Source organism: Apteryx rowi, unplaced genomic scaffold (genome assembly GCF_003343035.1).
Source record: "Apteryx rowi isolate R43461 unplaced genomic scaffold, aptRow1 scaffold_25, whole genome shotgun sequence".
Taxonomy (NCBI): domain Eukaryota; kingdom Metazoa; phylum Chordata; class Aves; order Apterygiformes; family Apterygidae; genus Apteryx; species Apteryx rowi.
Genome location: NW_020448863.1, coordinates 4,769,364 through 4,785,127, shown reverse-complemented (window position 1 = coordinate 4,785,127; position 15,764 = coordinate 4,769,364). Strand labels below are relative to the sequence as shown.

Genomic DNA, 15,764 nt, shown 5'->3' with positions numbered 1-15,764 from the left:
TTATTTCCACTGCAGCTTGTTGCTTTTTCCTCCTTTTTCATCTCTTGTGGTAGTGTGTAGCTTGATGTTACTCCCAGAACTTTTTACAAACAGCATGATGTTGAAAAGGCTGGTAAAGAAGTTATCCAAGTTTAAAGTTTATTGCTGTACCACGTTCCTTCACTTCTGATTTCTTTAGCTCTTCTGACTTATCCTCCTCACTGTGCAAAACTTGTCACACTGTGACTGATAGTACCTTGTATCCTGGTAACCAGTTTAACAATCTCTTATCATAAGATACCCCAGATACTCAGACATCAGTATCTGCAGAAATAATAAATACATGTTTTGCAGCCACATGCAAGATAAAGCAATTTTGCTGATGTAAAAAATTAAGTTCTTTTAAAATGTCACATTTACCAACTAAAACTGAAAGCTTCCTAAGGCAATATAAGTCTTATTACGGATAGCTACAAAGTGATACTAGTAAACATAATTCTGCATGAAAACAATGCCATTAGCTCTGCATTTTAATGCAATCTTATAATCCAATGTGTATGTTAAAAAGGCCAAAGCTATTTAAAGCTTCAATTGTACAAACGGCCCAATTTAATTTAGTTTCAAGCTGGCCTTCCATTTTACCGCAGCTGGATAGCTGCAGCGTGCTTATTGATGACTGCTTGACATTTATTACTTGTCTTTAAACGAGCAATTTGTGATTTTGAAAGCAGGTTTCTCTTCTAACAGGCCATGGAGAAGAAAACACTATCTTTTCAGTTTATAAATCCAAGCCACTGCCATTCTCATTTACACATCACTGAGAGGAATTCAGAGCTTGAATCAAGTCAAAGTGACTTTTTTTAATCTTAAAGAAAAAAAAAAAAACCCTAACTGTCATATCCTGTCTGGATGAAAACATGTTTTGATTCTAAAACTCAAAACCCAGTGGACTATTTTTATTTATTCTTACTGCTCCACTGTATTAGCAAATTGGTCCAGTGGTTCATTTGAAAGATGAACAACTACTTGTATAGATGTGATTAATTTGTTAGTTTTCCAAGAGCAAGTGAAAACTTAACAGAAGATTTTTTTTGTCCTTTTCATGTATAGCAACATGTAGAAAAGCACTAGAAATTGGCCTGTCTGCCTTAAAGTATAAAGAGAAGCTAAGTGAAAGGCAGAGACAAAATGGTGTCTTTATTTCCCTGTACGTTAATAACAAGGCTCATTTACGATCCAATACTTCAATCATGAAGACAACCAAATTTTCAGTCAACTTTATTGATAAAATAAGTTTACTGTACAGTACACAATTGTAGCCATAAATTCTTTTCAAGCCATCAGCATTACAAAAATAACAGGTATGCAATGAAAAATAGTCACTCCATACAATGTGCAGGTTCTTTAAAATCCTAAAGTGATCAGGGATAGGGAAATGAAAGGGGAGACGTATCAAATGTGTGAAGACTAGGAGTAGATAAATTAAGTCACATTTTTTAATTTACAAAAATAAACACTAATCAAGCATTATTTCATAATAGAGCAACCTTAAAGAACTGCCACAGACTAACAACCCTTCTTTGCTATACAACTCTGGAGATTGCATTTGAAAGACAAAACAGAAAGTCAGCTGTGAAACTGCATTCAGCATAAAACGGATACGTCTTTGATATCAGTCAGTGACTGAAAAGACACTTAAAACAAACAAAACCCCCCCCTTAAATTGAAAACAAAATTTCTCTTAAGTTTGCAACAACAAAACACACACCTCTAAAAAAAAAAAAAAGTCACTTCTGATAAATCACTAACTTGCAAGCTACAGTAGAAATGCAAAATTTAAATTATATAAGCATTGGAAAAGTTTTACAGGTGGTCATAGCAGACAAGCAGATTTTGTGCTTGAGCTAGAATGTTCCCAAAAAGTTTCCCCAAGATGTTTTAGCAAGTTTGGAAAGGGTCAAAGGAAAAGGATGAAAACTTTTTTTCATGTGCATGAATGTCCTCAATATATTCTTAAACCTAGAAACAAGCCAAGATTTTTTGGAAGGAGAAGTAGCAGTTCCTCTAATTGTAAAAATTGCTGGAGAAATTTGGAGAGCTTGATTTATAGCTGTCCTTTCTGAAGTCTTATTACAACTGCCTTTCCCAATACATGCATCAGCTGATCAAAAACTGGCATATACAGCCTCTACTAAACACTCCCCTTCACTTGTTTCTCTTAAAAGCACTATAGGAAAGGGGGGGGGGGTGCAATTAACAGCACCAGAACAAAAATGTTAAACTCCCTGTGAATTAGTTCACTGGGAGCTGAAAATTCAATCTTAGACCTTGTGGTGTATTTATCTTGAGCCTAAGGAATTTATACCAAGTCAAAGGAAGTTATATTTAAAACTGACACACTTTAAAATTGTTTGCTTAATTTGTCTTTGCATTGTTGCAACTGAAAATAAAATTTGATTAAATGAAAATTAGTTTCAGAGAAAGAGTCCAACTCATTTTGCTAGGCGAGTTATTAAGCAGCCAAAATATTCAGCTGTGGATGTCATTCGTGCATCTACAGTTTTCTGTGGTTGAAAGCTTTCACCACRCTTCTTTGCAAATACATTCCTAGTTGAAAATATATTAACGTGCTAGACAAGAAGTGATGATATACATCAATATTAGTTAGGAATGTTCTTGCTACCTTGAACAAGGAACAGAAGTAGTCTGACAAACAAAAGCCAAATATGAACTATTTCAGCACCTCTTTGCTGCAAACCTGTCTTGCGTAGCACTTTTTAGTATCTGCATGCGATAAAAGCTACAACTTGATCAATGGTGCCAACTCCTTTTTACTTCTGCAGGTATTTCAGGATTAAAAACAAGCAGTCTATTGTCAATATAGCATATTGAAACTTCTAGTGAAAACATAACGTGCACCTGAAACTTAGACCTAAAAATCTTCCTGAAGACTATTCAGTACTTATGAAAGAGAAATTAATAGTATTGGTGGTGGCCACCCAGGCTGCCAACTTTGCCGTAGAGCTTCTGCTTCCTTCCCCCAAATACCTTTCTGCTGCTACAGTTTGGGCGTTTTCAAATCGCTGTTTCCAAGTTAGGAAATTTGGGCAGACAATCAGAGATAAAATTGATGCGACTAATGTGATTCTTTACCTATAGAGAACTGATCTTGGTTTTCTCTGAAAGGGAACAGTTAGGGCAGAATTATACTATGCCACCTGTGTTCCAGAAAGCAATAAAGAACAGAATGGGAGCAGCTCTTCTGATGTTTTGAAAATACAGTTAAGTATATTTATTCTAAAGAATCCCATTCAAAGTTTTAAAAATATATATTGAATAATGGCAAAAGCATTGCTTACATTTCTTACAATTGCCCTTGCATTTGAATAGAATACCTTGTGGCTAACTAAACAGAAATCTTTAGGTTTTATGTTGCAGTACATACCCTTTCCATTAAACAAGTTTGTTGCAAAATGCCAATTCAAAAAAAGCTTATTAAAAGAAGAAAATGTAATGTGGATAATGCACAAAGCACGCTCATTGTTACTACTGGAGCCAGACAGATCTGGCTTTAAATCTTGCCTTTATTTTATCATAGCTGCATTGAAATTTTGTATGAGCAGTAATTTATATAAATTATGTGAAATCTTGGCATTTATCTGTTAAATGACTTCATATAAAAATAATTCCCAATTCAGTAAGTGCATTAATCCATTTTGTATTGAAGTTAGATCTATGGCAATTAATCTATCATTAAGTTTTTTTTGTAGAATACCAATTTTAATTTATTTCGGATAGTATAAAATCCACTAAACTGAAGTTTAAGACACATTAGCTTGCTGGTGCCCTATTCAGTAACAAGTGCTTGACAAGTGACCCCTGATACTCCGTTTGTAAAGTGTGCAATTGAAGCTTTCTGATTTTCATAGTCTTTAGCTTTTCCTCAGGCTCAAATCACTGCTTGTTACTAATCCTGACAGAGATGTACTCTCTGATGCATCTTCTTTCTTGAGGTTCAGGAATGATTCTCTAGTTATCTGAAGAATTTCTCTCAAGCCTTTGTTTTCTTGCTATAACCAGAGAAAAAAAAGGCATTTAAAAGAATTACAAAAAGAAGTCAAGGTAACTATGTTAATAATCTCTCCTTCCCACCACTCCATACTTGTGTATGAGGAATAAAACTGGGATTTGCAGTCAGGTAGTGTTATGTTATCTTTTAAAATTAAGTACGTAGATTTCTGAATCTCTTGCTCTATTGAATGGGCGTTAAGCAACAAAAACAACCACCCTCATTATACAAAGATGAATAAGAAAAGGTTAATTGACTTCAAGTATCCCATTAAAAAAACCCAAAAATTCTTTTCATACACATTGTCCCATAATGAACTGCTTTGCTAGCAGTTGATCAAAATTATAAAAGTGATTTTAAGAGCCAAAGATGCAGACATATTTATTTGCATCCTAGTTTCTTAGTCATTAGGATGAATTTGTATAATTTCCTAGCTTTTTGCTACACTCAGCGACTTTAGAAAAGAGAAAGCTTAATCTATATAATCACTGATTTCTGGGAAAGAAGTATATAACCTAGGCACAACTCTGATAGAGTAGKCTACAGTGGGAAAATAGAACTGACTAGTCCCCCAACATGGGAAATGTAACAAAATAGCAGTGTGAGTGAATAGCTCCAGAAAGACATAGTAACTCAATGTAACTAATTTTGATAACATTTACTCCCTTGCTAAGAAATTAACAAAGTCTTTGATTGAGATATCTAGAATATGCTTTAAAGTTTTTGTGAACATATGCATGTAGTGGTAACCTGCTCCCCCAAACCCCAAAGCAAACAATAGACAAAAGGCTTCCCTGCTTTGAGGGCTGTATCCCAAACTGTATGTTACCATAATGTTTTCGGTTTATATATGACAGTAGTCACTTCTAAGCATTTAATATTTGGAGGGGGTGAGGGGAGTGAGAAGGTGAATCACCACTTGTGCCACTGCTGTTTTGATTTCGTACTTACTTCAAGCTGAATGATACGTTCCTGCTCTTTACAGCCGTGCTTTTCATCAATTTCAATGGCTTTTCTCATTACTGCTGCCATTTCTGTAATTTGGTCCACATGCACTTGCAGTTCCTAAGCCATAAAAATAAAATAATGACAGCTTTAGTAATACTTTTAATAATGCAGAAAATATAAGTGAAGCATTAAATGTACATTTTAACTGCTGTGCCACTTAATAAAAATAGGAAGACAGATCTAAACCTGTGAAATAAAATAAGCTCTCTGTAACTTTATAGCATGAGCAGCCACTGTGGTTCTTTTTATCTAAACAAAATCTGTTTTGTCACATAGCATTTCCTTTTAAAGGAGAATTGTTTTTTTTAAAATATCAGTGATAATCTCTACAAAGGTAACCATGTGCTTGCTCTGGCAAGAACTTCCTGTACTGCAGGAATTGATGTCTATCATTTTGGATATGCAGAAAGATTAGATTCATCTAAGAACAGCAGTGTATGAGACATCGTTCTTTCCATCTGAGAGCTGATCTCAAGGCTGGTACAGCCAGCGCCAGCCCACAGGTAGGCATTTCTCTCTTAAAAGTAGCCTAAAAGACCATGTAAAGTAAGCATCCCTACTATGCCATATATTAGGAAACTCAGCTATGTCCCCGCCTTCTTTTTGGATATGTACTTTCGCTTAAATCCACTTCCAATTCCAGCTTATCTGGGATTTGGACTCCAGAGGTCCTTGTCCTTGCTGAACTGTAAGAATGACTCTTGTCTCCTGACTGCCCATTAATTAATGCTGAAAGGGTACTTTTCTAATATAAATAAGTAACTACCACATCTTGCTGATAGATTCGGGAAGGAAGAAAAAAGCATAGTAGTTTGGTTTGCTCGTCTTGTTCCACTGCCAGGAGAAGGATGATAGGAACTATTAGCATAGGCATAATAGCCTTAGAAAGGAAGATAGGTTTTACATGATCTTCCCTGGTTACAGTGAACTGATCTCTTACCTGGACTTTGTTGGCTCAGGTGATACCTTCTTTTCTCACTGGCCAATCTACCAACAGGAAATGCTTATAGGATCACTACTTCCCCTGCAGATCTAGATAAAGAGCATATACCTTTGGGATTCACTGCTGGTCAGTTAAGCCATTTTTAATGGTATTTCCAGAAGCTTTTAATTTTTCATTGTCCTTCCCTTAATTTGTTTTTTATTCCAACTCTGCTATCATGCCAGCCTATCCATGTCTGATCTGACCTTCGGACAAAATTCACAACAGTTACTAACTAATATCAGGAAAAGTAGAAGAGCAGGACAGAAATCTGCTGTTTCTACTGAAGAACAGTATAGATTAAAGTTAAATCCCACCTTTAAGTTACGAGTCTGACCGGACTTCTGTACATCTAGCGGATGATCAGCTTGCCTTTAAACTACAAAAAGCTATTAAACTATGATAAAAAACTACCTCACTTAGAGTCATAAACACTGGCTGACTAAAACACACATCATTAAAAATGAATGTCTTCCCTTTCTACTTTTCCTCTCTGCCATTTCAACTGCTGATGCTATGGTTTAGTTGTTTACTCATGAAGTATCTTACTCTTCACTCAGAGCACGGCAAAAAGTAACCTGCGTAAATCTCATTGTTTTCTTCTCAAAGTTTCCAGTGAAGGTGATTACGTAAAACATTTTTTCAATGAAAGATAATTTTCAGCAGGATTTTAAAGGGATATATTTGGCACTTAAATAAGCAATGAGCAGTGGTAAGAGAACAAGCTGCAAGGAAGTATCCAAGTTGTGAAAGAGTTTTGGTTTCTAGATATACTGCTGTTTTCACTACTTCCTATTTGGTAGCCTATGTGGCCTCTTGATCAATATGATCCAGAGGCTGTTCCAAGGTCTTTAATGGGGTGCTAGCACAAAACTGTAGCTTCTACTCTGGAAGCCAGATGTGTAAGAGTTAGATACTGTGACATGAGACAGTGCAGTGAAGGTGTTTCTTTACGAATACAGCCTCAACATCTGCAAACACTTTTTATGTATCTCTCCTTTTTATTTGCCATATATTGGTTGTTTTCTGAAGAGGAAAAAAAAATCCATGTTTTTAGGCCTTATTTCAGTTGAGCAAACTCAAACAGTGCACTTAAATCAAGGTCGTTACTACCCACCCGAACACTTTTCTGATACATACAACACTGCTGAAAAATTGTTGTTCTGTTTAAAGGAGGTGACTGTTGATTTGCAGAAATCAATGTGTTAAATAATCTTTTGTAAATAGGCACCAAAATCGATAGCTGCCGCTTGAGAGAATGGTCATTTTTGGTAACAGTGAGATTAATTTTTTAGGCATCATGGATTTTTTTAGTTAGCATGAGAAATGTTTAAAGAGTGCTTCAAGACTGCCTAATTTTACTGAATGTGAAGACTGATCAAAAGTATAAATAATGAAATTCTAGAAATTCTGAGTGTCAGGATAAGAATTTAAATCCTCTTCATCAAGCATTCTTGTGGAGTCAGGTTTAACCAAAATGTTGAAGCCTAAATCTTCTAACTTAAATAATATTATTCAGTGTACCTTTTATCCCAAGTTTTTATCCACAAAAATGTTTCAATTGGAATTTCTAAGTCCATTTCAGGATTAAATACTATTTTACTCTCTTGTCTTGGTACCAAAGCTACTCCTGAGGCTGCAAGATGTGTCATTCTATGTGCTAAGGTAACTTCTTTAGAAAGAGGTATATGCTTATGAATTTTTAGGAGCTTATGTTAAAAATACAGTTCTAATCCCGTAAATTCTTTCATGTTAATCTGAGTAGTTCCATTTATTTCAATAGCACTGATTACATGCATATGAATTTGTAAGGAGATAAGAAAGTATTCATAGCATGTAAATCTTAAAGCTTTGTTTACCTGGTATCCAGATCCTAACTTGGCTTTGCAGACCTGATTTTGCTGAGGTTAAATATGATTAAACACTTAGAACTACAGTTCATCTACACAGTTACACTGCTTTCTGATAACTACAAATCATTTAAAATGTAATAATATTACCTTGTTAGAAAGCTCAAACTTAAATCTGTTAATGACCTGTAAACATCAAAATTATTTTTATGACAATATATAAGAAGTCTAAACTATTAATGCTATAAAAATATAGGCTAATCTTATCTGAATCTGTTGAATACTTAATTAATACTTAATTACTTAACAGCACTTTCTTTTCTAGTTTTCAAAAGCCATAAGAAGCTCACCTAATCCCAGCTACTTTCCCACCATTCAAGCACTTCAGGCAGACCTGGATGCTACTTAGCAATTTTGATCAGTACTGAAACAAGAACAATGGGTGGAAGCAGGAAAGAGGAGGCACGTACACCCAATTATTCAATATTCAAAAGGGGTTTTAAGATGCATTTTTAAAAAGTTAGATATTTAGGGAAAAAACATTGAATATTAAATTTAAAAACCTTGCCCTCCCACTCTCTCCCATAAGCACAGGTTCACTAGTTATTTATTGGCATCAAAGGCATAAGTTAGACAGTCCAAATGTCTGAATATTACTAAAATCTATAGTATCTGGAAGTATAATAGAGCAGAGTTGCTTTAAAGATCTAAACAAAAAAAAGCAAATTAAGAAGATATAGTAATGAAATAGTCACTGATAGATGCTTAAATAGATCAGCAGCTAGTAAGATTAAGCTACTAGACTGATTAAGTTTCCTGTTCACGTTTCACAGGCTACATTGTAAAAATTAGAATTTGTTAGTACAATGATAGAAAAACTGAGACAAAGTAAGCATTGTATTGATCCATTACAAACTAATTAAAGTCTTAATAAAAAAAACAAAACCAAGAAACCAAAAGAAGTTATTACCTTGGAATGTTGCTCTTTTAACTTCATTATTATACTTGGATCATCCTTCTTGCTCGCCATAAGCAGCCTAAACATCTGTTCTCTGTACTTGCTCATTATGAGTTCTAAAGCAGACTGATGTTCTTCAAGAGATGTGCGTAGTTCTACCAACATAATTTTAAATTCAGTTAAGGTTTAACTGGAACAAAACGCAAAAATTCTTCAGCCTGAGAAAACTGAAATAAGCCCTTAACTGAATGCCCCAACTTCTTGCACCATAAAATCTACATAGTCTCTGTAAATGTCTTCAGTGATGACTGCACTGGGAAAATTCTTGTTTTCTGTCAGAAACAGAGGCTCTTTTGTTAATATGACTTCAGACCTTTTAGCTGAAGTAAGCCATCCTGACCATAGCTGAGGAGCTTTACTCTAGACACTTAAAGCAACACTGTATGTAATCTGGAAAGAAGTTTACAGATCTGTTTTAATCTGCAACTTTGTGAAATAAAATGGAAAAAATGCCTGTGTTCAAAATATACCAAATATTGCTAGATCTAAAGGACTAAAATACTCTGAGTCTTCATCAGTTAAAATTTTGCAAAGCAGAGCTTTCCATGCAGCAAACTCAAAAGACAAAGAAAAAAAGAAAAATAAAAAACAGCTCTTTAAGGCTGCTCTTTGGATTTTTTTCATGCTTCACAAAAGGATAAAATTCCTGAGATGAAACAAGATTCATATGAATCAAGATCATTGACTCCTTTGCTGAATATAACTGTTAGAATGCTCAAGGAATTCTAGGAGGAGAGTCTTATACTGCAACTAGACTGCTCCCAAATTAGTTACTTTTTGGCAATGGGAAAACATGTTTCCAAATAGATACCTATATTGTAGAAGTAAATTATATTTATCTCATGGCTTTTACTGAACTTTAGGATAGAGACCAAAAAACTCATCTTCCACAACTCTGATTTTTTTCCCCATTAATTATAGACCTAGTGGTTGTCACTAGGACTCTATTGCAATTAAATTACATCAAGACCACTTAAACTGACAAACTAAGACTAGAAGAAAAAAAATCTCTTATAGAACCACTCTACAATCAATGGTACAACTATCGCTGATTCCAATGGTACAGGTTGGGAGCTTGAAAAGGATAGAATATTCAAGCCTTACCTTTATTCTCCTGTTGCAATTCCCTAATCTGTCTGTTTTCCTGCTGGATACCCATCACTAATGTAGACCGAGGACGATGTCTTGCTACTTCATTAAGCTCTTGAATTTCTTCTTGGTACTAGTCATTAAAAAAAAAAAAAAAAAAAAAAATCAGTTGATGAAGGCAAGCAAGCAAGAACCAATTCTAATGTTAAAGTTTGTAACCCGCAAGATGATGCTTATTTTTAAATAATTCTTTTAAAAACAAATCATATTCTTATGTCTGAAGGTTTCGCTAACTTACTACCCTTTACAAATACAAAAGTATTGCCTTTCTTTTAAGTTTAATACCTCAGATTTACAAAGTGTGCACAATTTAATCTTCAATGACTTAGTGTAGACCAAATTCACCATCAAGTCATTAAAATTGATATATATACACAGTAAAGAGAAACCATGAGGCATTAAATTCTAGGTATTTACTATAGCCTCCCAATAACTTAAACAACAAAGCTGTATGGGTCCAAGTCACATAGATACATTGATGTGCCACTATACGTGAATGAATGAATGAATTTATGTGCCACTGTACATGAATGAATTCTGCCTCTCCACAAGTGGGAAATTTGACACCCTTTAAAGTCATGAGGCCTATGGATGACTAATTTAACAGGTATGAAGCATATGCAGGATTTTATTATTTTACAGGCATATTAACATGTCCCAGGTTGTACTAAAATGACAAGATAAACTTCCAAATAGAAAGACAGTAGAAAGCTTTGTGTTTTTCTAGAATTTCTCTAGCGAAAGTCAAACTCAGCCTAACAATATCCCTTGGATAGTTTAACATCAGAATGGAAATAATGACCCTGCTGCTCACAAATAGATCTAAGAGGCTACTTTGAAACAAAAGAATACAGTAAAAAGATCAGAATATTCTGAACAGAAAAAAGCATGGCAGGACCTCTGTATGATTAATTCTGCATGTCTAACCTAATAAAACAAGTAGTAATTCACAGAACAGCAGAATACAAGACACTGTGCATGGGTTAGTAGAATAATATATCAACCCCATTTCTACTAGTGTTGTTCAGATAAATGCTAGTTTTCAATATTCAAGCAAGTCACAACTTGTTCACAGGATCAAACTAAATATATAAACAACCTAATCTTAAATCATAATCACACCTGCAATGAGAATATCTAGTACAGTTTAAAAGGATTTATCAAATAACAGACTGATTCTACATTGTGTTGTAGTACACAAAATTGATTTTAAATGTTGCATTTTGAAGTTGTTTTTAATAGAGTAAACAAACATTGAAAAACAAACCTGTTTCATTGCTTCCACCCGCTTGTTAAGAGCTGTAGTCTGTTCAATAAGAGCTTCTGCAGCGTTGTCATGTTCCCTTAGCCGTTCCACCAGTGCTTTTGCATCTGCTAGAGCTTTCTCAATTGTGCAACTCATTTCTAAAGATTAGAAATGTATTATTTTCATAACACCACCTCTTTGCCATATAGTAGAACCACTATCTAGTGATGTGTATGTGTATATATATATACACATATATATAAAATTTATCTTTTATTCTGAAACAGCTGAACACATCCTTTCCCTCTTCTCCATACAGAAACATCCAAACATTTTAGAATTTTGTCTTTTGGGAGTAGTAAAACCTACTCCCAAACCTAAGCCTTGCCTACTTTTTAATTGCTCTTGAGGCCATACATTAGAGCATGGAAATGAAAGTAAACTTTGATGTGAGGACAGTACTGATCAACATTTTATTAAGTACAAACAGAGGACTATTGGACATACAAAACTGAGCAGTGTATGGAGTCTTTCTGTAAGTAGCAGAAAAAAATATAGTATTGAATAATGAAGTAGTTAATGTGCCTCCTACCCATCAGATGGGCTTCTTAAGGTGACAAGATAATTGAGAAGTGTAAATCTAGCACAAAGGAGAATGCTAAGAGACTAGAATGGGCTGGGAGATTCTGAAGAACTAAAGCAGCACAGAGGGAAAAACTAAAACTGACAGAGTAGAAAAAAAATACTCAGGAAAGGTTTAGAAAGTCAAAAGCCTGTATTCTATTCATGTTTGAAACTGAACACAAACATCACTGCATGGGATGAATTTTTACAATACGTAAAGTTTTCAACAGTATAGAGCAAGACAGCAGCTTAGCTAAGAAAAAGAACAGATTGCACATATTTTAAATATCAGTCTTCTAATTGCAGTAGGTGTTAGCAGAAATTTCCTATAGATAAAATTGCAAAAATGTTTGTACATACTAGCATTTTCAGAACACTGGCCTTTACATTTAGATGTTCTCATACTCCTTCTTGATAGGTTAAGTTTCAAGGCCAAGATTCTTAAAGGGAAAACAAAAATTTAAAGACTGATGAAACCTCGCATTTTTTCTACTGAAAAGGAAATCTATTAAAATGCTTTAGAACAGTTCTTTAGCAGTAAGACAGCAATGCTAGAGGCTTATCAGTATCACAGATCTTATTAAAAATAGGGTTGGATATTTGTTTCCAGAAAATTTCTAAGCTATTGAAAGAATGACCTGAATCCATTTCTTAGCCAGGACATTTGCTAAAAGATTTTTGCAAGCGTAAGAGGTCAGTGAGCCATTGAACTACAGGAAAAAAATTCAGTCTGAGTTGTTTTTCTAACTTCCTTAGGCACCTTTACAAATCATAGCCTAGTATCTTTAAACCAAGCTTAATGAAATCTCCACGTTTTCCCCAGCTGACATTCTCCTACTGCCTCAGGTAAGTAGTAGAAATAAGGATATTTCAAATGAAGGAAATTTCACCATTCCATTGACAGATTAAGAGACATACTAAGAACATCTTGCCTTTGTGCATTTGTGTGTGTGGGGGGGAGGGGGGTAAGATGGCAAGAGAGTTTGGCATGTTCTCTCTCACGACTGTTTTGTGCATCCCAGACCATTCTTCAAGATCTAAACTCTTAAGATCAAATTATCAATGAAAGCATTTTAATTTGATCAATTTGGTTAGAGGCTCCCTCTGCTTTGAGTAGCTCATGTACTATAAAAGCATTTAGTTTACATTTTCTATGTAGAAATACCTTTTAGGGACCCTAGCATCACAGAAAGTRTAAGTCTTGTTTACTCACAAAGAAGCTTTGGTAAGTGAGCTGCATTTATAAATGGAGCACAGCTGTTTAAAATTGTTTTCTGTGATTCACATATTACTGAAAGCATCAGCATTTTGACACATACAGGTTTCCTATAAACATTCATGAAGTTAATTCCTTTCTGTTATAAAATAAAGTTTTCATTGTGACTTCCATATTATGTATGTATGCATGTATGTGAGGCATCAATCAAGTTTTTCAGTAGACAGGTATGTTATCACAGGTAGTTAAATTTATTGACTATAGTTTAGCAGTTTGAGCTCTTTTTCATATTATGTAGAAAGGACTCTCATTGCACTGTTTTTAAGGATCTACTTTTCTTACTCCTCATTCTCATTCCAAATTTGGGCTCATGTTCTTTCTGGACTACAAAAATAAGTTATCACAGATAAAACATGACCCATCCGTGCTAGCTGGATAAACTGTTATAGAAATTGATTTAATCAGATCCAAAGTTTAGGAGAATTTGAAGAACAGTCTTTAACCCAATTCACTTGTCATGAATTCTCCAGATAGTCTAAATAAAGCCCCTCAGGCCTCCCCATGAACTTAGAATAATTTTTGCATTCAGTCTACACTGGAGTTAATACCTCTGGTAATTTGTATGCATCAATAGCCTTTTTTAAACACAGTACATATTCACCCTTCTATGCACTTTATCATTTTGACCAACATATACAAGATAACAAGAAGCCCCTTTGTCGCAAAGCCACCGAGGTTCTTTCTCACAGAGAAGGGGTTAGGGAAGACACATGTACATCTTCTGTGAAATGCAGCCACACAAATTCACCGGTAACTATGCACCATCACAGTGCAGAAGCTTTAACAGGCCAGATGCCATTTCCTGTTCTCTTGCAGGATTTGTACCTCAAAAAGGAGAGCCATCATTTGTAATATAGTAATTCATACTGGTTCCAAATCTTGAGTACGATTCCTTTGGGAAAGATACTGCCCCTAATCCCTGGAATTTAAAATTCTCTCTAGTTGCTCATCTGGCTGCCTATTAAGAATAAAGTGTTTTCTTATCCTAAAATAGATGTGAATTTGTAAATTAATCTGAATGTACAGAAAAAAAAAAATCAATGAATCAGTTACATTTGATTAATACAAATCCCTATAGTGTATTGATTTGTTTATAAGCATTAGGAGTATAGTAGTTAAAGTTCATGATTCCTGCACCCTGCCCAAAAAGAGATGTCTAGTTGCAAGTATATTTGTTAGCCTGCAATCTTACCAACATGACAGGGTCAACAGGTAGAAAGATCAACAACTCAAACAACATAGCAATAATGCAGCCTACACGTTCATTTCCTGTCACTTCCTGCCATTTACTAATTGCCTTCATTATCTAATTTGGCTGCCTTAAAATAAAGAAAGAAAGAAAGATTTTATACAGCTATAGTCTTCCTCTATTTTTCTGTCTCTTCTTCCTTTTATATCATTACTGAAAAATCCCATTTTCCACATAGCTTAAATTTTCAATTCTTCTCTCTTCTGTTAACAGTTTTGCAATGCTGAACAGCCCTGCAGTTTGTAACAGCTTCACGCAGGACGCAAGCGGCCGCGACGACAGCTGGTGCGGGAGGAGAGCCCCGCCAGCCGAGCGGCACCACCACCGTTCCCGGCGGCGCGCGACAAGGAGACGCTGCCGGCATCCTGCAGTAACGCAGCTCCAGCCCTCGGACGATGCCGCGGCTGGCTGCAGCGCGCTCACGCACACCGCAGCCCCGCGCGTCGCCTCCCGGCCCGCTCGGGGCAGCAGCGGCGCGGCACCGCCGGGAGAGGCGCCCGCCGAGGGCCGCCTCCTCCCGCCGCGGTGCTGCCAGGACGGATGCCGAGGCGCGCTGAGTCAGGGCTGGCACGGCGCGGCGGGCCGCGGGGGGGAATGGCGGCACGACGGCGCCCCCCGCCCAGGACCGTTGGTCTCGCCCCCGCCCGGCGGCAACGGCCCCTGCGCACCCGCCCCAACCGCCGCCGGCCCAGCCGCCCCCTCCCGCCGCGCGCCACTCACTCATGACCGGCGGCTCTGGCAGCGCCCGGCGCCGGGGGTAAACCCCGACGGGCCGCCGCGCTCTCCAATGGCGGCGGGAGGCGGCGGGCAGAGCCGGGGCGACGCGCGATCCCCGCCAGCGGGCGGGGCGACGGCCGCCCGGCTACCTGTCAGCGGCACCGGGCGAGCGCCGCAGCCGCCTCCCACTCTCTCGCGAGAGCCGCCCGCGGCGCCTCTCGCTGGGCCGCGCCACTCCCCATTGGCTGCCCGCGGGGCGGTGGCGCCGCAGCTCCGCCCGCTCCGCGCAGGTCTCGCGAGAACTGTCAGCGTCGCGCGGCGCCGCAGTGTGGCGGCGGCCGGGGCGGCGGGGAGGGTGCTATGGCGGGCGCGTGAGCCCGGCGCGGCCCCGGGGGACCGGGGTGGCGGGCTGAGCGGCGGCGGCCCGCAGGGAGGGGGCGCTCCCCCCGCCAGCGCTGGGGGAGCCGTTGGGCCAGCGGCGTAAGTGGCCGCGCGGGGGGCTCGGGGCCTCCGGGGTGGGCGGAGCGGGGGGGGCTGCGGCCGCTTCTCCCACCCCCGCGGGCGGCGGGCGCGCAGGCAGGAGCTGGGCCCCGCGCT

General features: G+C 37.8%; 2 protein-coding genes across 4 annotated transcripts in view; one reads left to right on the top strand and one right to left on the bottom strand.

The window, feature by feature from the left end:
- The window catches only part of TM7SF3 (transmembrane 7 superfamily member 3), a 42,191-nt gene extending 27,188 nt beyond the window's left edge, over positions 1-15,003 (top strand). Inside the window, exon 15 of one of the 3 annotated variants that reach the window (XR_003253676.1) lies at positions 14,664-15,003. The gene's annotated coding sequence lies outside the window, so the exon portion shown is untranslated. Of the gene's footprint in view, positions 1-7,662; positions 7,680-8,213; positions 8,277-14,663 lie in introns of those variants that run through there. The other 2 variants (XR_003253678.1, XR_003253679.1) reach the window with 2 other exon arrangements.
- Positions 1,242-15,321, bottom strand: FGFR1OP2 (FGFR1 oncogene partner 2). Its single transcript, XM_026066909.1, has 6 exons — positions 15,171-15,321; positions 11,323-11,459; positions 10,011-10,128; positions 8,859-9,001; positions 5,000-5,113; positions 1,242-4,049 (listed from the first exon to the last, which is right to left on the bottom strand). The coding sequence occupies exons 1-6, from the start codon at positions 15,172-15,174 to the stop codon at positions 3,912-3,914; spliced, it is 654 nt and encodes a 217-aa protein (XP_025922694.1). The 5' UTR covers positions 15,175-15,321; the 3' UTR covers positions 1,242-3,911.
- Positions 15,322-15,764: the final 443 nt, after the last annotated feature.